The sequence below is a fragment of the Mytilus edulis genome, chromosome 6, assembly GCF_963676685.1.
Source record: "Mytilus edulis chromosome 6, xbMytEdul2.2, whole genome shotgun sequence".
In the NCBI taxonomy this organism is placed as follows: domain Eukaryota; kingdom Metazoa; phylum Mollusca; class Bivalvia; order Mytilida; family Mytilidae; genus Mytilus; species Mytilus edulis.
The window spans coordinates 43,392,415-43,417,995 of NC_092349.1; the positions used below are offsets into that span (position 1 = coordinate 43,392,415).

At 32.7% G+C, this 25,581-nt stretch overlaps 1 protein-coding gene across 1 annotated transcript in view; it reads right to left on the reverse strand.

The window, feature by feature from the left end:
• Window positions 1-520: 520 nt before the first annotated feature.
• LOC139527708 (transmembrane protein 132C-like) overlaps window positions 521-25,581 on the reverse strand; it is a 36,447-nt gene continuing 11,386 nt past the window's right edge. Inside the window, exons 4-9 of the mRNA XM_071323331.1 lie at window positions 19,545-19,737; window positions 7,957-8,100; window positions 7,395-7,612; window positions 6,602-6,896; window positions 5,691-5,879; window positions 521-5,274 (exon numbers count right to left, since the gene is read on the reverse strand). Of these exons, the coding sequence (XP_071179432.1) occupies window positions 4,186-5,274; window positions 5,691-5,879; window positions 6,602-6,896; window positions 7,395-7,612; window positions 7,957-8,100; window positions 19,545-19,737 (2,128 nt within the window). The 3' untranslated portion in view covers window positions 521-4,185. The remainder of the gene's footprint in view (window positions 5,275-5,690; window positions 5,880-6,601; window positions 6,897-7,394; window positions 7,613-7,956; window positions 8,101-19,544; window positions 19,738-25,581) is intronic.

Sequence of the window (25,581 nt, forward strand, 5' to 3'; positions counted from 1 at the left end):
ACCCATATATTAGCTTGCTTTCGAAAATTTGACAAAGGTTTATCCATACAAAGGTTTTACTTTAGCAAGTTAACTTGAACTTGGGTTGAGACTTTGATGCAACTTGCTCTGACAGAAGAACAAAGTGGTTTCTTTAATGAATGACTAGGGCTGAAGTTTTGAGTATTATTTTAAGCTTTGTTTGAAGGGTGTACTGGTCTTATGAAAGCTAGGGGGAGATTCTGAACATTTGGTCATGAAACTAGGTGCATCATAAACACTCTATAATACAATGCCAGGGTGTCACATTTAAAGCAGGTACTACATTTTCTTCTAAGGCAACAGAGATCAATCATGTTTTTGTTGGAGTTATTGTTGCTTAGTTTTTTATGTTGTGTTTTGAAAACTGTTAGTTTTTTCCCTTTTAAGTCAATTTCCGTTATCTGCCTTGAAATTGTCCCTTTGATTTCTTTAGCCTCTCTTTTAATATTTTTAAAATGATTTGATTGTGTAATATTAAGTATAAAGAAACAACAATACATTTTATAAAATAACAATTTAATGTGGTATTCATGAAATACCTAAATAAACAATAGCACATTATAAATACATGTAAAACTAATGATCTTACAACAATTATTGGTGGGCACATCACCATTTGCAGAAAAGCTAGCACTGCAGTTATGGAATTATATATATAATAATAATTGGTGGGTAAATATCACCATGGTTATAAACTATTTGTGGGATTTAAACAATCAATATATAAATGGTGGGTATCTCCATGGCAATTGATTTCAGGTAAGTACTTTTCTTAAACTAGCATAACTTAATTCACTTTAGGCATAAATATTATCAAATAAAATATTCATTAGATACCCAAGCTTAAAATTCTATCCACTCTACTAAGATGAAAGGCATTCAAAAAAAGTCTCATGTCATGTGACCTCTTTGATAAAAAGGATTTCATTGGCTCAAAATATCAATAAAGTACTTTTCTGGGTCAGAGAATAAAATATTTTTTACAACTAAATCTTTCATAATTATTCATCAATTATAAAAATAAAGCACATTTCAAAAATTCATTTTAACCAAAAGTCTCAATTGAAGAATTAATTGAATGATGATACTGTTAGCCCTAAATAACATTTCAGCAATTTATTCAGTAAACTTTAAAAACGACCGGCATTTTTTAATTGTAACATTTATATTTCATATATTTTATTCAATATAAATAGAACCATCCAAGACTACATGAAGACTTTATGAGATTTTACCCTACACAGAACATACACATAATAAACAGTTTTTATATATACATATACAAGGGGAGATAATCTTATCTTTTACAATATTTGTACATATTTATTTACAATACAGCAACAATGTACAGCAGAAAAATAATAAGCTATGTACAACTGAGTATTTAACAACTAATAAATAATAACAACACTACTTATAAAACAACAAATATTAGCAAAAAAGTCTTTGTCTGGTAATCTTTTACAGATTGTTTTTTCTTTGTCACAGAAAATGTTGAAAAGATATTATTGAAGTGTATACTGTTCAAAAATATTTTCTTGATCAGAATTTCTTAGAATTTCATTATTTTCAAAGATTAAATGATTCTACCAATCAATTTACTTAATTAGTCATTGCCAACTAACTTATTGCTTTCAACACATATTGACCCAAGGTTTTAGGAATAGGAAAATTGTATTATTTTGGCACAAATTAAGGGAAGGTTCCACTAAATAACGATTACTGAAATAAAACTAGAAGCATGAACAATTCAAAACAGATAAGTCAAAGTTTAATTTCTCAATCTATCTTTAATGAATGTGACCAAGCTAGCTAATCAATAGTGATATTTAGCAAGTATGTTTTTGGTTTACCTTATGTATGGGAAGAACCAATAGTTTTGATTATCAATTTAAGCTACTACTACAGAACCTCATGGATTGTTTGTAAGTCTGTTTTTGAATGTTATTGAAATGACCTAAGTCAAATAAATATTGGTCAAAGATTATGACATTGGACTAAAAAAAAATTTGGACAATCAGACAACAGGTTCTTAATTACTGGCCTTTCTATTCGTACAGAAGGTCTTTTTGTCATGTTTGTGTTGCATTGTTACTTAGTGAAAATGAATTCAGTTTACAGCATAAAGTAGTTTTTATCAATAAACATTTAAAAAAACATTTTCAAGCAGTAAAATGTCTTTGGACACTCTTCATAATCTGTATACAAAGAAAAAAAACAATCACTTTATTAACAATTCTCCCAGATATATAACTTATCAATGTATTATTTATTGTAAAACTTATATATATACCGCAAAATTGTATGGCACACTTAATATCAAAATAAGTTCATGAAAATCAGATCTAAAAATTCATTTTCCAGCAGATAATTCATATCTCAAAACAAAAGTAGTGAAATTTTCAGAAGTTGACCATATTTGGGAATATCTTTTTATTAACATTTTTTAATCCTTTTTAATTACTAACAATTATTAAAATAAAACAAGAATGTGTCCAAAGTACACGGATGCCCCACTCGCACTATCATTTTCCATGTTCAATGGACCGTGAAAATGGGTAAAAAATATAATTAGGCATTAAAATTAAAAAGATCATATCATAGGGAACATTTGTACTAAGTTTCAAGTTGATTGGACTTCAACTTCATCAAAAACTACCTTGACCAAAAACTTTAACCTGAAGCGGGACAGACGGACGCACAGACCAGAAAACATAATGCCCCTCTACTATCGTAGGTGGGGCATAAAAATTACCCGACATCAATATGAATAAAATAACTTATTTCACAATAATACCAATAATCAATACAGTACGAAATTACGTAAAGCTTACAAATATAGCCCATTAAAGATAAATAACATGGTTCATTGCACCTAAAAATCTATGTAAATGCATAACTAACAAAAAATCTATAAAAATGGCAAGCATGAGTAACAAATGGAAGAAGTATAGAATTAAGAAGAACAAGATCATACAAAAACTATTCTTTTCATCTTGAGTTAACCTCAATTCATAGAACTAAGCTTGTCTAAAAAAGTGAACTTTCAAGCAAATTTAATTGTGAACAAAATCTTGTTTTAATCTGGACCAAATCCATTACTAAACTTGACAAAAATTAAATACAGAAATGTTCTTTTGTTTATTACGTATTTATACTGCGTTGCAAACATATTGCATGTACAGTTATAATTATAAGCATTCATTATTGGTGAACAAAACAAAGGTCTGCACTCTGGTTTTATTAACATGATGATAACTGGTTTAATATTTTAAGGTCTATTGCATTTACTACAGTTATTAAGCTGCATGCAAAATTGGAAATTAACAAGTGCCCTGATTTAGCTCTTTGATTTGAAGACATGGTAAGGAATTATTTGAACTTTAGTTGCCTGTTGCTCAGGTACTAGTTTAATACCAGTATTTTAAGTGAATTTGAAATAATTTATTATACCTTAAAAAAATATATTACTTTTGATTTACACCTGATAATTAATCAAATATTGTCATGAAAGAAATTTCTGAATTGATGACACAAAGGTTGATTTCATTAGTATCATAGTTTTAATTACAAGATACAAAATTTCATTCCTTTTATCTACGATGAGCTTATTGATCAACTGAAGAATCCTTTTCTTTAATTTGGATAAAAAGTTGACTAAACAGTTGAAAGTTGACATGTTTTTTCTTATATAAAACACAGGTTTGATGACTAAAATTTTGTTTATGAAAATATTTTTTTGAAAAACATTAGGCGAGTATCATGTTATCCAAGAGATTAATAAATTGTCTCCCTTTGTCCATGACATTTCAAGCTGTCAACCTGGGGAAAGGGAGGTAAGTAGATAATGTTTTATATCAAAAAGTGTAAAACAAGAGAATAATATATTATCTCCCTTTGTCAATGACTTTCTGGTAAAGGAGATACTGTTAAATGTTTTTCGAATCAAAACGTGAAAATCTGTGGATGACAAATAACATTGCGGATTTCTTTGATGTCTATATATACATGAAATATAATTATAACAATTCTGATAAACAATATTCTTATAACTTAACTAACCCAGTTCAAAATAATATCTGAACTGCTAGTTTCTCAATAAAAATAAGTTCACAACTCAACTTGATGATCTGCTGGACAAGGTCAAGGTCAAATTATTTCATTTTAAGCAGTAGATTCTTTAAGGTTATCAAAATAGTCTGCCAGTTGGTCATAGTTCATACCCATAGCTTCGTAATCCCACTCTGGTTCCCTGTTGGCATTGTTATTGTTTGTTGGTAGCTCTTCAGGCAGTGGATTGGCAGTGATGCGTATACTACATTCTGATCCTTTTATAGTAGACACAAAGCTGTTACGATTGCTACTCTGTGCTGAGTGGACGCCCGAGTGGATGCCTGAATGGATGCCACTGTCCACTGGTACAGGTCGATTTCCATTGAAATCATTATCAGGCATGAGTGCCTGTGAACACTGTGTATTGATGGCATTACGTTCTAAAGTGGCACGTCCTATCCATACCCAGTCATTAGCTTGTGCCACAGTACCACCTTTATTTTTATTTGTGGCATGCTTCTTTTTATGTCTGTACATTAGTACAATGCTAAAGAATACAGTAAACACAACACCAAACACGGCTAACAAAACATACATTCCAACTTCCAATGGAGAAAGCCCTGGATTTTCAGCCCGCTTCTTTTCAGGTTCATTTTGTAAATTTTGAGCCATATTTTTGGAGGATCGAGCCATTTGTTTTAAGTTTTCATTCAGATCAATGCCAATGCCATACACTTGTGAATCTGGTGAACTCTTTTTGCTGTATTTACCCTTATCTTTTGTGTCATGTGCTTCGTCTTTCTGTGAGGACTTAAAGCTGTAAATTGGTTTGTCTAGTCGCTTACTTTCCCGTCTCTCACTTGGCTGGTTTCCATGATCAGGCCAATCATTTAATGTCTGGTCAGTCTGTATTGTATTTGGAAGTGAGAAATCAGCATTAATAATAACGATATCGGTCTGCAACGGGAGGGTCTTCTTTTTGTGACATTTCTTTCCTAATTTGAATTCTATTTTGAACAGCTCTCCACGTCCTTCCTTGATAGCCACAATTCTCGGTTGATAAGGTTTACTATCTTTAACCACACCTACAAGATGGCGGTAGGATGTAGATACAGCCAGGTGATAGTCGTCAGCGTTGACATGTTTCAGGGGTATCCTCGTTTCATCAGAAAACTGCAGTGCTATATTGATGATTCCTTCCTGTTAAACAGATAATGTTATTTTAATAGTTATTTTATATCAAATATCTCTTTTTTATATAAAATTCAAAGATCCTGTAAATTTGTGGTTATTGTTTATTGTCTTATATGAATTGTTATACATTTGCCATTTTGTGGCTTTTTATAGCTTTGTGGTGTTTCTTTTGCTCATTGTTGACATTGTACAGCGACCTATATTTCTTAACTTGAATGTCATTTGGTATCTGGTGTAGAGTTGTCTCATGTCTTTTTATGCCTTTTTTCTGAGGAGTCCAGTTTTGGTTTGATCTTTTGTTTTGGTCTTTTGTTTTGACCGAACACTTTGATTTCTTTTTAAGCATCTCAAGTATTACACAAAATATTGGGGTGAAAAATTAATCATCAGATTAATATGTTTTCCATTTTTAATCACTGTACCTGGTACTCTGTTCTAAACTGGCTATCTATATGAGCCTTTATAAGAAGTGCTCCTGGTACTTCACTGGAACCCAGTACATCTACAGTTACCCCAGTGATAACATTTATAACCAGTCTGGTCAAGGAAACTTTGTCACTACCAACACGCACTTCTGATATTGCTATACTGTGGCCATTAGGAGATAAAACCTGAAAAAACAATGTATGAATTATTTAGTATTCTATAGTTCTAATCTTTAATATTCATGATGAAATGAATTCACAGAGAATTCATGAGAGACCCTGATAAACTTTATCCTAGTTAAACAACTATAGTGTGTAATACACAGGCAAACTTGCTCACATTTTATGTGAAAAATCTCACGTAAGATTCACCTCAAACAAGCTTATACATGAAACTCACGTGAAAATTTTCATATGAATCACACATTAGCTGAGATCAGCATGAACCTTTTCCACATGAATTTCACTTGTTAAGACTCTGGTATCGGGTGTTTTAAGCTCAGGATTTCTTTTTTTGAATTTCAGGATGTTGGGATTTAAATTTCTTCAAATTCTGGACCTCATGTTTTTCAGGTTTTTAAGCCGGAGATTTCGGGATCATATTTGATATTCGTTTATAGTCTTGTCCATAAATATTAGATTTCTTGTTTTTATTGTCAACACTTGTCCTTTCACCGCCTTTTATAGATTGCTTTACAACAAGAGTTTTGCACATGGTTGAAGACTGCATAGTTACCTATATACAGTTACCATCTTGTAAGTAGTTTGTTGGATGGTAGAGAGTTGTCTCATTGACAATCATACACATCTTCTTTCTTTTTATATCAAACAGACTGTTAATGCACATATTTTAAGTGATTGTAAATTTTAAGGTTATAACACCTCATAAAGTTTTCCTCAAATCTTACCTGGATCTCTGTGACACCTGGTCCAACACCTTGTATAACGCCATTCTTCAGTTGAGCTATCCTAGGGTCTGACACCCTCAGTCTGTTCTGTAGGAGATCAGTCAGCTTCAGTGCTACTTTCTTCCCTTTAAAATAATCAATTCCAGACGATGTGGCGATATAAAACACCCCATAGATGTCTAGCTCAGCTTGTTGGTATCTCAGATGGCAGCCTTTGTATTTCTTTCCACCATCTCTTAGATAAACACTTGGATGAGTCAGCATACCAAGGTCTACTAAACGTTTATTTCTTGATCTGCAAATAACAAAATGATTTGATGAAATTAAATACAGACACAAGAGCTATTGATTCTTGAATGATATATTTTCTTGGTAGACACAGATAAATTTGTACAATGGCAGGAAACTGCTGATTCAACATTCCCATTAAGACAAATGTTGCAGTTCTTGTGTTTTGGATAATCTTTCTAATCACACATATTTCATAATTTTTGTAAGACAATGAGAATGTCGACGTAGAATTTCAAGGAGATATTTTAAGTTACTTGAAAGTATCGAGCTGGAGAACAATGAAGTTGCTTTATCAAGCAACAATTACGTTTTCTTTTCCATCTACAAAACCATTATCTTCATGATATTAACACTTAACTACAACTTAAAGTAATATCACCAAAATAATGCTATAATGTATTAAGGCGTCCTTATTATTCAACCAGAAGAGGAATTATGAAGTTTCACAGTCATATTACTGGTTCCAATTTTTCATCTAATTTCAATACTTCTCTTAACTTACCTTTTCTTACTATTCTTCCCTCTTGTAGATGCTACTTTCCAGCCTCTAATCAGACTAAGTTTGTTGTCCGACAGACTGATATCCAGTGGAGTCATGGGAATCCACACTGTCAGGTGGATAAATGCTGTGTGATGTCCTGACTTTGTGATGATTGTGACGTTGTGTGATCCACGCCTTTCAGTTCCATCCAAATAGATGTAGGAACAGTTAGAGGCAACCTGAAAAATATTTACAGAATATGTTAACATGGAGATTTTGTTTTATGCAAGAAAAAAAAGGGTCTGATAATAAAGACTATCTTGATAACAATATCAATATGATTGGTATCTATGGTTGCTCAGACTTTTTTTTTTTTATGTTTTTGGTGTCTTTTTGTCATTTTAATTCATAGCCATGGTATTGTCTGTTTTTATCGGATAGCCTCTTTGTATTTTCTCTCTCTTTCTTTCTAAATCCTCAATCCTAAGACTTACATTCCATTGTAACTTAAAATAATGAGCATGGCATAGTTAAAATGTCTTACAATTTTGAGGGAAGAGTGTGGTACAATTGGAATACAAACCTTCATTATATCTTCCTCTACAGAATGACAAGCTGTGTTATAAGTGACATCTCTGGCACCTCCATCTTCAGACACAAGATATATTCCCAGGGGATAGATTTGTTTGATACCAGTCAACATGGCCAAGTTTAATACCTCATTTACCTGAAAAGAAAAGAGCAAATCTTAAACAAATATTCTAAAACCCAATTCTTATCAAAGATTTTTACTAAGCCTATAGATAGCATCTACAAAATACATTTTTTTTTCTATCTTTGTGGGTAATGATAGGGATCACATCTATTTTTACTTCAAATTCTTATTCTGTTTTCAAAACATATGAGTTTGTTTATGTTCATACATGAATATACACTACAGCTATAATTTTTTTTTTCTCATTTTCACTACCCCATGGAGGAATTCAACAAATCTTCTACATGATCCCTGGCACCATTCCATTTTAATTCTTAAATATAAAAATAACCAAATTTGCAATTTTCCAATTGCAGTATTTTTGCATTTTTTCCAAGGTGAAAATAACAAAATTCAAACCTTTCGGAAAACATCATACCCAGACAAACATGCATCTCAAAAAACAAAAAATATTATTTAATACTATTGAAGTAAAGATTCAGATTTGTGTTGGACTATTAAACTCAGATCTTAATGACCCTAAATAACCCCCTTTAGAGACATTATATGAGCCTCCACCTGAAGCCCTAACTTCATTTCTGTCAAGTTAAAAGAGTACAAAAATATTATCCAAACTACAACATATTACATGCATACAATCTTGAATCAATTTGCACAAGGCTTTATCATAAGTCTAGAGGTTTTGTGCAGCAGACATTAAATAAGATCTCTAAATAACAATGCAACTTTAGCTGTAATTGTATTTGTCTAGTGGTATAATTAGAGGGCACTTGTAACATCAGACATCCTTAAAGATCACTTCCGATATCGCCAATTATATCCATAACAAAAAGGAAATATCTAAAAAAAGTTTTAAGTTACTGTCGCTTTAATGTTTTGAGTGGTTCAAGTATCCTGTAACTGACAATTAACATTTCAATTTAAAACCTTGAGAAATTTAGGTTTTGACAAAACGGTTGTTTAATGTTTTGATATATCGTAAACATTATTTTTGTTAAAATTTGGACCAAAAAATTAGACTATTGTCAATATAACCCGCCATGACAAACAACGCCAATGATTGTCAAATTATAAGACATTTTTAAAATCATGCCAAAACTATTCACATCATTAGGATTTGATTTAAAAGAAATAAAATAATAAAACAAAACAAAACAGAACAAAACAAAACAAAGGAAAGAAAAGGACAAAAATACAAATCCATAAAATTTTACATTTTTGTCAAATCAAATTGAGATTCAACATTGTCTTTAATAAATATTTAAAAACATAATTTGGGTGAGCATTCATTTTTGAAGAATCAGTATAAGATCATATAAGTATGTAGATGAATAACAGCAATTAAACCAGTAATCTATAAATGAATTGGTTGTTTAAATATATTTGGGGTATTACTGTTCCCAAAATATTTTTCCTAAGATGAATGTTTAAAAAGCTCCATCATAAAATTGTTATAATTTCAAAAGCAACCAATCAAATTCAAATGTTGACTTTTAATTGAATCAAATATCAACCAATCAGAACTAAAGAAGACATTTTGAAATTAATCCTTCCAATGCACTTTTCAGATCATTCATATGTTGTCAAGAATTTCCGTTAGGACTGAAAAAACATTAGCCTGACAACCTCAATTAAAACGAAAACCTATCCTCAAGCTATTTCCGACAGAAAAATTATCTTTCTCATCGACCATCTTGTTATTACGTCTAATCAATAAGTAAATACAGAATTATCTTAATTGTATTGAAACCTAGTAAATATTAAATATATCTAGTTACCCAAATTGTTTTACTGTAAACTTATGTTTGTTGATACAGTTCTTTATCAAAGATTTAACTAATCACCTAAGTAAAGTTACAGATCTTTCAAGTTCTGACTAATGATTTTACCAATGTTTGCAGATATCAGGATGTTTAGGTTTTCACCTGCATTAAGTTACTCCGTGTTTAAATCCTGTGTTTTAACAGGAGATACCACCGCTTTAAATTAACTTCTGTGATACATTTAGTACAGCAACCATGTTTGTCCTATTTGCACTTTTATCCCATACTCTCATAAACTAGAAACATGCCCATTTTTTTGTTCTAGCATGTAGAGTACAGTTCAATGATACAAAATCACAATGACAAAAGAAAATCAGAAGGAGGTTTGTAGATCAACAGCCCTAAAAATGATAGACAGGTCCATGTCTCAATACATAATTTGTCGGGCTGCAAATCACCAAATGTCTAGAGTAGTTGTACAAATTTAACATAGACTTTCAAGGATACTTCATCAGAGCAAATTCCCTAAATGACAACAACGTTAAGATAATGTGATAAAGACACCACACCCACTGACCAGCCATCTGACTTGACACTTTTACATTTTGTTTTTCAATCACATTTTTTTGTCCAAATGTTTCTTCTTGTCGAAACACAATGGTCATCCAAAATCAGTAGGATTTGTTTTATATTTTATTTTTGGAGCAAACAAATAAAGTTTCAAGTCATAATTTACAATGATAAAAAATTTGGATATCAAATAAGATTTAAATATCTGACAGTCATGAAAAACAAAGTTACTAGTTTTTAAAGCATTAGCAACTAGAAATTTCATGCAAATTCTTTTTCAACGATAACACTTTTCTAATACATTATACATGTAGCTTACTTGGTATAATCTTGTAAAAAATACTTTAAGAGAACTGACTTCAAAAAGTTTGAAAAATCAATTAATTACACTAAAACGTTAGGTTTATGACTCACTTCTGGTCATAATATAAACTTAAGCAATCTAGCTTTTGATACAGGAAAATGTATGAAAGACCCACCTACTTGAACCCAGCATCTATCTTTTATAGTAATCCCTTTAATCCCTGTCAATATTGACTCTCTTAGCCTCTAACTGAAATATCACCCATATAAATCTTCCCCTCAGATAAAAGACTTAAAATATAAACAGTTTAATTCAAAGAGAAAACCTTAGTTATATAAATATCCAGAGCTACATCAATAGTACAGGGACTTATCTGATAAGTAGGTGTAGTGTACCCGTTTTTTGTACATGGAAATTAACTTTTTTCAAAATTCTTTTAGAATTTGATTTAAACTTTGCTTAGTGGCATTTATTCTGTTTGATCTATCTGGATTTAAAATAGTTTTGTATCAGTCCTTACAAACATCGGTATATTGCTGGGTCTTCCAAGTGCTCCACGAAACCTCTTTCTAAATTATTCACATCTATTTTATCAGCAATCAATGACGGGCTTCAAAGTTATTGTGAAACTGCCTATTCTAGAGGGGGCGTGAATCAGATGTGGATACTTAAAAATTCCAAAGATCTTTTAGAGTACATACAATCTAACTCTCTTTTATCTTGTAACAGTATTAAAACATTTGACTTTTCTACTCTGTACACTAGTATTCCACATTCCAAACTAAAAGACAAATTGAAAGAGTTGGTATTGCTTTGCTTCGTAAAAAAGAATGGCCAACGTAGATATAAGTACCTTGTCTTAGGGAGGGATAAATCCTACTTTGTAAAGGATCACTCTGATTCGAACAAAAAATTCTCTGAAACTGATATTATCAAGATGCTTGATTTCTTGATTGACAACATATTTGTTACGTTCGGAGGACGTGTTTTTCAACAGACTGTCGGCATTCCAATGGGAACAAACTGTGCCCCTCTACTTGCCGACTTGTTTCTTTATTATTATGAGGCTGACTTCATGCAGGAACTTCTTAGGAAGAAAGATAAGAAGTTAGCAATATCCTTTAACTCTACTTTTTGCTATATAGATGTTCTTTCACTAAATAATTCAAAATTTAATGACTATGTGGAACGCATCTATCCAATCAAGCTAGAGATAAAGGATACTACAGATACAGTTAAGTCGGCCTCATATCTTGACTTACATCTAGAAATTGACAACGAGGGTCGGTTGAAAACAAAACTTTACGACAAAAGAGATAATTTCAGCTTTCCAATTGTGAACTTTCCATTTCTAAGTAGCAACATTCCAGCAGCACCTGCATACAGGGTATATATCTCCCACTTGTTACGATATTCCCGTGCTTGCATTTCCTATCATGATTTTCTTTATAGAGGGTTGCTGCTCACAAGGAAGCTGTTAAACCAAGAGTTCCAAATGGTGAAGTTAAAATCATCCCTTCGTAAATTTTACGGACGCCATCACGAGTTGGTTGACCGTTACTGAATAACCGTTTCACAAATGATATCGGATATGTTCCTTACGTCGTAACTACAATCCCCTTCCCTTTCATGAATGTGACCTACCGAATTAGACTTAATTTACCGGATTTGTTATCACATAAGCAACACGACGGGTGCCGCATGTGGAGCAGGATCTGCTTACCCTTTTGGAGCACCTGAGATCACCCCTAGTTTTTTGGTGGGGTTCGTGTTGTTTATTCTTTAGTTTTCTATGTTGTGTCGTGTGTGCTGTTGTTTGTTTGTCTTTTTCATTTTTAGCCATGGCGTTGTCAGTTTGTTTTAGGTTTATGAGTTTGACTGTCCCTTTGGTATCTTTCGTCTCTCTTTTTATAATACGTGAGGACTTCAATTCCAACATAAATCAAAGCGCTGTAAGCGCTGAGGGCAGTTAACCAAAAACCAAGTTCTCAAACATGTAGGGGTAGGCAGAGGATTTAGGGGGGTGCCCCCCCCCCCCCCCTTTTGGGAAAAAAAATTAGTTGCTTATATAGGGAATCACTGAAGCGTGACTGGAGCGGGTCCCCTCTTAGGATGGTCAGTGGGCCCCCACTTATGAAAATTTCTGGATCCGCTACTGGGGGTAGGGTGACCCTAGGGACTTCCCCTACATTTCATTTTATTTGTTATATTGTCCCATACATGAATATATATGGTTTAGGGGGGGATCTCATTGGTTTCTAAGTTCTCAAACAGGAGGGGTAGGGTGACCCCAGGGACTCCCCCTATATTTCATTTAATTAGTTATATTGGCCCATACATGAATATATATTGTATCGGGGTGGGGATCTTGACCGTTTCCAAGTTCTTAAACAGGAGGGTTGGGGTGACCACAGGGACTTCCCCTATATTTCATTTGATTTGTTATATTGTCCCATACATGAGTATATATGGTTTAGGGGTGAGGATCTTGACCATTTCCAAGTTCTCAAACAGGAGGGTGTACAGTGACCCCAGGGACGCCCCCTATCTTTCATTTGAACTGTTATATTGTCCCGTACATGAATATATATGGTTAATGGTTGGGGATCTCAACGGGTTTCAAATTCTCAAACAGGAGGGGTGGGGTGACCCAAGGGACTCCCTCTATATTTAATCTGATTTGTTATATTGTCCCATACATGAATATATATGGTTTAAGGTTGGGGATCTCGACCATTTTTAAATTCTAAAACAGGAGGGTTGGGGTGACCCCCAGCGACTCTTCCTATATTTCATTTGATTTTTCATATTGTCACAAACATGAATATATAAGGTTTAAGGGTGTGGATCTCGACCGTTTCCAAGTTCTCAAACAGGAGGGTGGGGTAACTCTATGGACTCCCCCTATATTTCATTATATTGTCCTATACTTGAATATATGCAGGGGCAGATTCAGTCGGGGGGGCGTGCACCCCCCATAAATTTGCAAAGCATGGGTTGTTCTTAGCTTAAAGAATATTCCGATAATTTTACCTCAATATTTTTTTAGCCTCGCTCTGCTCGGAGAAAATTTAAGTTAGCACCCCTCCTAACCTAAAATCCTGGATCTGCTCCTCATATGGTTTAGGGGTGGGAGCTCGACCGTTTCCAAGTTATTAAACAGGAGGGGGTGGAGTGGCCCAAAGAATGCCACCTATATATCATATGATTTACTTACATTCAGGTATATATAATATAGTTGCATTATTTGTGAAAATAAAGAAACTTTCAGCTACTTTAATTGACCCTTCAAAACTGAGATAAAAAAAATAATCCTTTGAAATTGCAGTACTATGTTTACACTTTAAAAGCATCTCACATGCATTATCATCATTTATCACTGATAAAGAAAATTTAGACTGTGACCATGAACATGTATATTGTTAGATATACTGTTCCCAGCTGTCACGTTGTATTGGATTTTTAAATTAAAATTTGTCAAAAAGAATTTTGAGTTTCTGCATAAAATATTTTTTTGCTTTTTCTTTCTTTTATATATATCTTTTGATTTACAATTCTAGTGTTTATATTCATTTACCATGCATAGATGTATTTTTTTCACCTGCGTAATTGATCGCCAAACCCGGAATTACCCTTATCCGCTTCCGGGATCGGATCCGATATTGTAAAATTTTGTCTTCACGGCCGCCATTGTTATGTTTTTACAATGTTGTTTTTGTCAATCAGATACGATTTTACTCGAATTTATACAATATGTGTCGGCTATTTTCTGTATAAAGCTAGCGATTGAACAAAACGAACATCGCTGTCATGAATAATAATGATAAAAATAAGTTTTTATCTCGTTTAATTGGGAGAGTTTGGTGAACATGGTGAAAAGGTAATGGTTTGCCAAGTTAACTCTTATTTTCTTTCAAGTGGAAGGTGACTACGTCGGGCGTAGCTAGAAACCAACTATCCTAGGCGAAATTCCGCTTGCAAAAGTGGAAGGTCGCGGATCTCGGACCACTGCTAATTTGCACACCTGCCTCCAAATTGAAAAGATACGAACATTTCTTTTTCTAATTTGAAATTGCCGCCAACAGCATGAACAGTTGAACTTATTATATAATAGACTACTGACGTAGTTGTACTACGTATTGATGACAAACAATATTCCTACGACTTTTGCCATTTGGGAAATCTAAACTACTTGTCTTAAGAGATTTTCGGCGATTAAATATTTCATACAATTGTTCTTTGACATCTTGGCCGAAAGTACAAGTCATAATGAACTACACAAGGGTTCTTAATAAGCACTACTTCCTATGTGTAACTTTAAAACTTTTGGATAAATCGACGATCATTTAAGGTTTTTCTGATCATGTTTTTTGTAATCCAGAATAAAAAGTATTAAAAAATTGTTCAATTAGTTATATATAACATAGTAGCGAGCTAGATAATAACAATGGCAAGTATTTCAGCATTTATTGGGAAGAACACAAATCTAGGGTGCTCGCATAATGCAACTTAACTGCATAAAAATAGATAGGAGTCATTCTGCCTTCATACTGCAGAAATGCCCCTTCTCATAACTTCTCTAGCCTAGGGGCAACTTGATTTATGATTCAATATTATCAGTGGCCGATCAAGAACTTTTCCAAAAGGGGGGGGGGGGGGGGCTCCAGTCATGCTTCAATGATTCCCTATATAATCAACCAAATTTTTCCAACGAAAGGGGAGTCTCCCTGGATCTGCCTATGATTATTCTATAGTAAGTCTCTTGATATTTTTATATACTATACTTGTTCCTGGGATGGTGTAACTATGTCTGTTGCAAGTCAGGAGCCTGCAGTTCAGTTAAAGTTTTCCTTGGTTCATATTTGTTTTTTGTAAACTGTTTTGTTATAAATTAGAACGTAAAGTTTTTGGTTTGAACATGTCTGGGCCTTTAATAGTAGACAATATTGTACAGGTTTATCTCATTGTTGAAGGCAGTTTTGGTGGCATATAATTTCTTAAACAACTTCATTTGTACTTTGGTTGTATGTTGTCTCATTGGTACTCATATCACATCTCCTTTTTTTTGTCATATATGTCCTACCAACAACACATTGTTTTCAATATTTTAAGGTGTTACCTAATACTACAGGGAGATAACTCTGTAAAATCTGCTAAAGGTTTTAATTACATTGTGTTGTTAAGGGGATATTAAGCTTCTCAATGATCAAAATGAGTGTTTGTCAAACTGCTATATAACCAGTGTTATTTTTCTTATTAAACGGTTGGTTCGATTTTTTTTATATTTTTGTCAAAGGGTCAAAGTAAATACTTTGTCAAAATTTTAAGAAAATTAAATGAGCCAAATTAATTTTAGTTAAAGTGTTAGGTACCACCTTAAATGTGTCAAGTATAGCAGATTAAAACAAAATCATTATATTCCATTGTCAATGTAGCTTTGATATTTCCAACAAATCTATGAAATTTCAAAACTAGCAGGTATTCTGGTCAAGATCTATCGATTCCTTTATGTAATATATTCTATCCCAGTTCCTTGATGATTCAATAAGCATGTGAGATTGCAGCATGTGTAATGAACTAATCCTTCTGATCTAACAACTTCTGTAAATATTAACATTAAACACTACACCTGGTCATTAAATCTACAGGATCAAAGCTACAGACATTGTGCATTAGGTTTAATTCCATAATCAAAACCATACAAACATTATATTGTTTGGAATAAGAGCTGTAGATTAAATATTATATCATCTGTAAACAGATTAATTCCTTTATATCTATTTTTGCTGCAAGTCGTGCTTACAACACAACATCTTCAGAAGTTTTTACACAAGTGAGATAAATATGCCAATGCATAGGGGTAGTAATAATATAGTTGCTAGGTACAAATGTATGCGAAAGGTCCTTATAAAAATATGAAGATGTGGTACCGATTGCAAATGAGACAACTCTCCTGACCAGAGACCAAATTACATAGAAGTTCACAACTATATGTTACTGCAGCCTTCAGCAATGAGCAAAACACAAACTGTGAATTCAGCTATTAAAGGGCTCCGAAATGATAAATGTAAAACAATTCAAACAAAAAACTTCCAATCTGATTTATGTACAACACAATAAATGATAAACACAAACATGATATACAGCAACAATTGACAACCTCTGTATTACAGGCTCCTGACTTGGCACATACAGAATGTGGCGTATTAAACATGTTTCTAGCATAAAAATACACTGAAGTTCAAGAAGGGGAAAATTGAGCATTGATGTCTCGTATTGATCTCAATTTTAAGGGAAAATGCAACAAGGGAAAGTTTAATATAGTTTAAAAGAAAACTTTTTAAAAAGTGATGTATTAAATGACCATATTGACCTCTCACTTCCGAATGACTTGAGGTTTACTTGAGGTTTCGGCTGGGAGTCCAATTTTTTCTCTATACATCACATGCTGTTACAGTTAATGATTTTTTAAATAACAGGTTTTATGACAGAGTGATATACATTTTGTACAATTAAGTACTTAAACAGAAAAGATCAGAGAATATCGTAAGATGTATACACCATTAATGTATAATACCAATGTAAAAACTATAATTACATCCTGCGTATTAGGTGCAGTTTTTATTGCGGCAATACACAAATTGTTATAAAAACTGCCTTTGATCTTTTCATAAAGTCAAATTGAAACCTACTGAAATAAGCATATTCCTCTTAACATTTGTAAACATGCTCTCTTCATATGTGTTTATATCATTATATAAGCATGTTGAAAAAACGTTTATTTCTTTTTTCACTGATAACAGCATTAGAGACAGGTCTCTAATATCTTATCATCAAAATATACATCTGTAATTATGTAAATAAGTAAGTCAAGTCTGATATCAACTTGAGTTGGTAAAAAGAGTTTCTTATATATATATTTTAATGTGAAAAAGTTTTGTGACAGATTATTTTCAGTATTCAAAAATAAGGCAAAATTTTGCAAATATGACAGACATGAACCAGTTAGTTTGATATTTAAACAAATTAAAACCTAGGACCAAGACAGGAAAGTCAACACCTTAAACTCGCCTTGATCCTAAAAATCAGGAAATTTAATCTCCATAAAAAATAAACCACTTTTCAGAAAATACACCTCATCAATAATCAAAATTCCAATAAAGTTATTCTCAATTCTTTATAAGAAAATTTACACATATTGATTGAATCACTTGTCAGACAAAAACTGTTTTAAACATTTAGTCTTAATGTTTCAATGTCTACTAATGAAATGGATTCTTTATCAAATACTTAGTGTTGATTTATATTTGGTCCTTTTTATTACAAAAAACATTAATTGCCATCCTGGGATTTAGTATATATCTGGTTTCAAATAGCAAATCACGACAGATATCTTGCCCTCAACATCAGATACCAAACCATCTTTTTTCCTAATAAATGTATCAGAATAGACAGACAATGTGAATGTTAACAACAGGTACCAGATGATCTTGTTTCTGTGATCTGATGTTGATGTGACTGTTACCTAAGATATTTACCTTAACAACAGGTACCAGATGATCTTGTTTCTGTGATCTGATGTTGATATGAGAAACAAACCAGACTGTTACCTAAGATATTTACCTTAACAACAGGTACCAGATGATCTTGTTTCTGTGATCTGATGTTGATGTGACTGTTACCTAAGATATTTACCTTAACAACAGGTACCAGATGATCTTGTTTCTGTGATCTGATGTTGATGTGACTGTTACCTAAGATATTTACCTTAACAACAGGTACCAGATGATCTTGTTTCTGTGATCTGATGTTGATGTGACTGTTACCTAAGATATATACCTTAACAACAGGTACCAGATGATCTTGTTTCTGTGATCTGATGTTGATGTGACTGTTACCTAAGATATTTACCTTAACAACAGGTACCAGATGATCTTGTTTCTGTGATCTGATGTTGATGTGACTGTTACCTAAGATATTTACCTTAACAACAGGTACCAGATGATCTTGTTTCTGTGATCTGATGTTGATATGAGAAACAAACCAGACTGTTACCTAAGATATTTACCTTAACAACAGGTACCAGATGATCTTGTTTCTGTGATCTGATGTTGATGTGACTGTTACCTAAGATATTTACCTTAACAACAGGTACCAGATGATCTTGTTTCTGTGATCTGATGTTGATGTGACTGTTACCTAAGATATTTACCTTAACAACAGGTACCAGATGATCTTGTTTCTGTGATCTGATGTTGATATGAGAAACAAACCAGACTGTTACCTAAGATATTTAACAGGTACCAGATGATCTTGTTTCTGTGATCTGATGTTGATATGAGAAACAAACCAGACTGTTACCTAAGATATTTACCTTAACAACAGGTACCAAATGATCTTGTTTCTGTGATCTGATGTTGATGTGACTGTTACCTAAGATATTTACCTTAACAACAGGTACCAGATGATCTTGTTTCTGTGATCTGATGTTGATGTGACTGTTACCTAAGATATTTACCTTAACAACAGGTACCAGATGATCTTGTTTCTGTGATCTGATGTTGATGTGACTGTTACCTAAGATATTTACCTTAACAACAGGTACCAGATGATCTTGTTTCTGTGATCTGATGTTGATGTGACTGTTACCTAAGATATTTACCTTAACAACAGGTACCAGATGATCTTGTTTCTGTGATCTGATGTTGATATGAGAAACAAACCAGACTGTTACCTAAGATATTTACCTTAACAACAGGTACCAGATGATCTTGTTTCTGTGATCTGATGTTGATGTGACTGTTACATAAGATATTTACCTTAACAACAGGTACCAGATGATCTTGTTTCTGTGATCTGATGTTGATGTGAGAAACAATCCTTGACTCCTGAGACACATACAGTTCTTGTTTGGATGTCCTCTCATACTCCACACTCCAGACAATACGACCAGTGTCAATCTTAGATCTATCATCTTCAACCTCCAACTGCCATTTAAATATATCCTGAATCCTGGAATAAAAATATCATTTATCTTAAAATAACCATCGGCATATATATCAGAGTATATTCATAAAATAGTCTGAGAAAATTTAACTGAGCGAATATAAAATAGAGGTGGTTTAGGGTGGTTCCAGGCCCCCCTCCCCTTTTTATGGAGCTATACATATGATAAATAGATATACTTTATACAAGCATCAGTCCAAATGTTTCAGCTAACTAGCAGGCCACCCTTTTTCAAAGTCCTGAATTGACACCTGTTTAAGAACACATTAAAGTTCTCTTATATATATAACAAAATATTAAACATAAAGATCAACCTTATAAATAAACTTCTAAATAAACTTCTAAATAAACTTCTAAATGCATGTTTTATTTGATTTGATTGATAAGTTGAAACTGATCTTTTTGTAAAATTGCACATTGTATATTACCAAGGTTACATCAAATTACCTTTAGCTAGTAATATAAATTAAGAAATTAATGGAAGGTTTATAATAATGACATGTGATGTATACATAAGATGAGGGTGGTAAAGGGTTATTTTCGTGCAACGTGTTTTGCCATTTTTATTTCACGTGCAGCCGTGAAAAAGGTTCGTTATTCACCGTGTTTCGTGAAATCAGTAAAAAGATCAACGTGCAAGACATTTTTAATTGTTCGTTCATCGTGAAATGGCAATTTTATTTTGCGTTCTTCCGTGCAGATACCCCCCCCCCCCCTTTACGCCCCTCATAAGATGTATCAGGATAAACATCTCAAACATAAAAACTAACATTTGATTTTTATCTTAATCTAAGGATATTTTTCAGGAAGATTCTTTCTTCTTCTGTCTTTTTATATTGGTATTGCTACAAGCACTACTTGACCCTAGCATGTTCTCCAAATTTAACAGACTTTATGCATGCAAAGCTATATTTTTACTGCCTTAAACTATAGCCCTGATTTAATCTAAACTATAAATTAGAACCATTTTATTCCATTATATGCGTTAAGTAAACTTTCTATACACAGTAGGTAATTCAAGACAGGTTTTCTTTTTATCAAAAATTTAGTGTGTCAGAATTGATAAGTTTTCAATTCTTCCAATATGATCTACTTATAAAATTTAAAATTTATAATACTGGTTATCAACTTTCACCAATGAATTTTTACCATAAAGATTATATGTTGACAGACTCCCAGGTAATAACTGACATCAAAGACAAGAGGCTATTGATCTTTAATGAGATTTTTACAGGTATGAAGGTAAATTATGTCTGTGGGGAGTCTGGAATAACTTGTACAATCAATACATGTCCCATATCTGACAAACACATTCTACAATTCTGTTTGGCTTCAATGGTCTATGAATTAAGGGTAAATTATTAAATCACATGGAAAATACACCTTAAGAACAAAACATGATACTGATTCATTTGATGTAAATTTTTCTCACTTTAAAGGAATATGGTCATGGGCTTGTTTCAAAAGAAGAACCTGTTAGTGTTATGCAAAATCGAAATTACCGGGTATAAGGATTGGTGCAAGTGATTCACTGAGGTTTGCCAGATTCCACATTGCAAAATCAAAACCAAGATGTTTTTATACTTAATAAGCTTGGGTGTACTGTTACTGTTCATACCTGTGAAACAATCTTTGTGAATGAAACAAAATATGGAGTATGAATTAATGAGGCAAACACAGAAGTATCAGAAAACTTTGGAAGACCTTTAGAGGTAGCAATACAGGGGCGGATCCAGCCATTTAAAAAAAAGGGGAGGGGGGGGGGGGGGTTTCCCAACCCAGAGTAAAGGTGGGGTTCCAACTATATGCTCCCATTAAAATGCATTGATCGTCCAAAAAAAAGGCCCCCCCCCCCCCCTGGATCCGCCAATACAAAAGACCAATGTGTCTATATGTCTGAAGCTATAAACTGCCTACAACTGAAATAATTATGAACGAACTATCTCTACCTTCCCACCATGGACAGATTTAGCTTGCACATACATTTAAAACTATAAAATAGAAAAATTTGTCCATTTTAAAACCTATAAATATTGGTGCAAGTGTTTCAACCAAAGACAATAAATAGTATTGAACTCCCTGGTCCTTACGATGGAAACAGGTAGTACCATTAGAATTTTTTTATCACTCCCAAAGTTGACAGATTGAATTGACAAATAAAACCAGAACTATAAATATCTCAACTTAGTAAGAAATTGATGAAACTTATTTGCCCTTAAGTAAGCAAGAAGAGGCCAGCTGCATATTATGTTCGCATATTTTAACAATTTCTGCTGCACTTTACCCCTCCCTACCATATCCTTTCTTTTATCCTGTATTGGCTAAATAACATGCAGAGCCATTGATATCTTCAAGTAGAGAACTAGCGACATTGATGTGGTTTACCTTCTCATACTAAAAGTATTTAATACAAGGCAATACACTCCAGAAAATGAAGATTATAATGTTAATATTCACTAGTTTATTGTCAGCGTGATGGCAATTTAACATTCCGACAGCGATTTAAGTAATAATGTATGCATGATATGGTTTAAATCCAGTGATATGAGGGCTGCTTCAGTTACACAAAGTCTAAACGGATTACCAAGATAAGTGGTTTTTTTTGGTGTCTTTATATATTTCCGCTGTACAAAAGCCAATTTCAAAGTAGGATACTTTAAAGATCTAGTATTACAAGAGAGAAATGAAATAAGTGTTAACTGGTCAAGCAATTATTCTCTTCTTTAAATGGATAAATCCTACAACAGTTTACTTCAATGCTATCAAATTATAAGTTTACACCATGTACAGTAAAACATGAACCAAATTTTTCACATATATATATGCAAGAAAAGGGAACATCAAAATAACTCTGCTGTGTTCTAGAGCTGAAAGTGTATACATCCCATATATTCTTTTTAAAATAATTCTGTCTAGCAGGAAGGTTGTAAAACATAGCTGTAGGATTTATTAAATTTTTCCTCATATTTTTGTTTTGTAGAGAAATATATTTTATTAAACTTCTGTCATCAGTCAGAATTAAAATTTTGCAGATTTAAGCTAGAAATTGGCTTGAATTGTATAGTAAGAGCTCTTTGCTGTTCAATATGAGCCTACTTTATGTTTAAAGTTTTACCAAGTTCTAGAGCTACATTTATTTGTACCACGACTATACTCTTTTTATATCAATCATATCTGAAGCCTACATTTTGAACTAAGCAAATTTCTATTCATCTTAAATACTATACTTTTTAGCAATTTTAATACATCATTTGATTTAATATATTCAGTTTATTTAAGATATCCAACTGATTTTTAAGTTATTTTTGTTTGGGGAAAATATTTATGGTTTTTTAAACAAATCTGGTAGTTCATTCAACCCTTATATCCCACAACAAATCAAAACACATACAATTTTTTTTTTCTTTAGTCAATATGTATTTATAAATATTTAGTAGCATATTCTTTTGAATGATTTTGTAAAATAAAATTTTGAAATGTTTTGAAGGTTAACCTGAGTTTTGATCAGTTTTAGTGAATTTACCCAAACTGTTAACATATAAAACGTAACTTAATAGCTCTAAGCCATCTCTCACAAAACTTAATCCCATTGGGGCCATAGCAACTGAACTTCATTAAAACCGAACAAATCAAAACATTAAATTTTGAAAAATAAACAACATTTTAACTACAATCTCCATGGATACATCTAATCTTTAAATCTTTTTGCAAGTTAGAATTTCTAAAGAATCCATCAATGGTCTTCCTAACCTAATCCATCGGACACCTAATGTATAATAAACCCATTGAACCAAACTGATAACTTGGGGACCTAAAACTTTAATGAAAAACAACCTTTATAAAGACCGTAAACAGATAAACCTCCCATAGGACACTTTAAATCTTGACCAATGTCCACATCAATACAACAACAATAAATCACCACTGATAAATTACTTCTTCTTTCAATGGTCACCCTCTAAGCCAAGTGACCAGTAATTTATAGTCAACCCTTCTTATTGTACCACAGGAAATTAGAAAAAAATTCAATGAAATTTGACAATCAGTCTTTTACAATGTGGCTGTATTGATAGGAATTTTAAACTGATTAACCTTTAAAGCCAACATATTTTTAAAGCAGCTAGGTCTCTGTACTCTTATATATTAACAGTACTGAAAAAAAGATGACAAAGCACTAAAATTCACAAAATATTACTCATTGCAGTAAATAAGCTAAAAAGCTTCATGATTCAGGGGTTGTTTTTTTACAAAAATTCTTATGACGAAAAGTTATCCTAAGTTACTGAAATGGTCATGACTTTAGAGCATTTTTAGCCCTAAGATTTTTCAGTTGCAGGACTGAACACATATAGACAATAGTTAAGGTTGTACCTGACAAATTAGGGTCATCAAAACCTTGAGGTGTATAACGATTTTCACATTTTCACATTTCACACTCACCGTGTAAAATTCTATAACATAAACACAGGTGCAAAAAGTATACATGTACTTAAAAACACAATAAAACTGCAAAACTTAAAAAAACATAAAGCATAACTTAAATAAAACTTTTTTCTTTGGCATTGACTTTTCTACTGCTGGCATTAACCTTCAAAGTATAACTGATGATGATCTTTGAAATGATGTGTTCTAAAATAGAAGGTTTTTCTCCTTCACCAGATCAGGTGCTGTTGTTATGAATCAGCTGTTACTCTGTTAATGGGGTAATAAAAAGATAAAAAAGATGTTTATCCCATCAACTGATAAACTCAACCTTTGCCTAATGGGTAATATGTTATAAAATCGATGATGCACTATGAAAGTAAGTGATCTAGCTTGGATTGACTGAAGCAACTAATGGTAAAAATCAATAAGACAGCAACCTAACTACACAAAATGTAAAAGTTTTCTGGATATTTGTTTTTTTCGTAAACTGTTATATTAACATAGGAATACATTGGCGGATCCAGGGGTTGGAACCCCCCTTTTTTTTGGGCCGATCAATGCATTTGAATGGGAGCGTATAGTTGGAACACCCCCCCCCCCAACCCCCTTTTTACTCTGGGTTGGGAACCCCCTCTTTTTCAAATGGCTGGATCCGCCCCTGGAATATGATCATGAAGTGCCTGTGTAAGCTAATCACACAACTTGTTGAACATTTGTTGACATTAATGTTGTCGGAAATAGCACAAAGTCTTGCTTCTACCATGTTTAGCAAAGGCAAGACAAAAATGAAATTCAGAAGTTATCCAGCAACAGATTTGAGAATAATAAGACCAAAAAAATATATATTTGTAAGGGTTTTTCGAAAGCATTGAAAGACAGATACCCTGAACATACTTGATAAATAATGAAGTCTATATACGAAATATTGTTTTTTTTAAGGTATAAACTGTTTTATTGTTTTATTTAGTTCACATATGTTTACCCAGCAATACTTTATCGTTCAATGATAGTAGAACAGTATATTGTACCCATGAGCAGTGATATATAGAAATGAAAAAGGATTTAAGACAGCTAAATTGAACATGTTCAAAATGTACTTGAGTCTGGATAATCAATAGAAAGAAGGAGAAGTTCTGTCAAATGTACTTCCATTCCTATTTGACTTCCCATAATAACACCATAAACTTTAATTCCTGTTGCTCAAGCTACATTTATCCATCAATTAAAATACACATCAACTCCAAATGTGGTCCCATGGGCTTTTGTTGAAGTTAACCTTACATTTGTTATAATTACATCTGTGTTATTTGGAGGTGTGTTAAAAAACATTAATCTAACAATGATCATGCTTCTAATTAACTCTGACAAGATTCACTAATCATCCTGAGGTAATTACAGATATAGCAGCTACCTGTTTAAACCAGA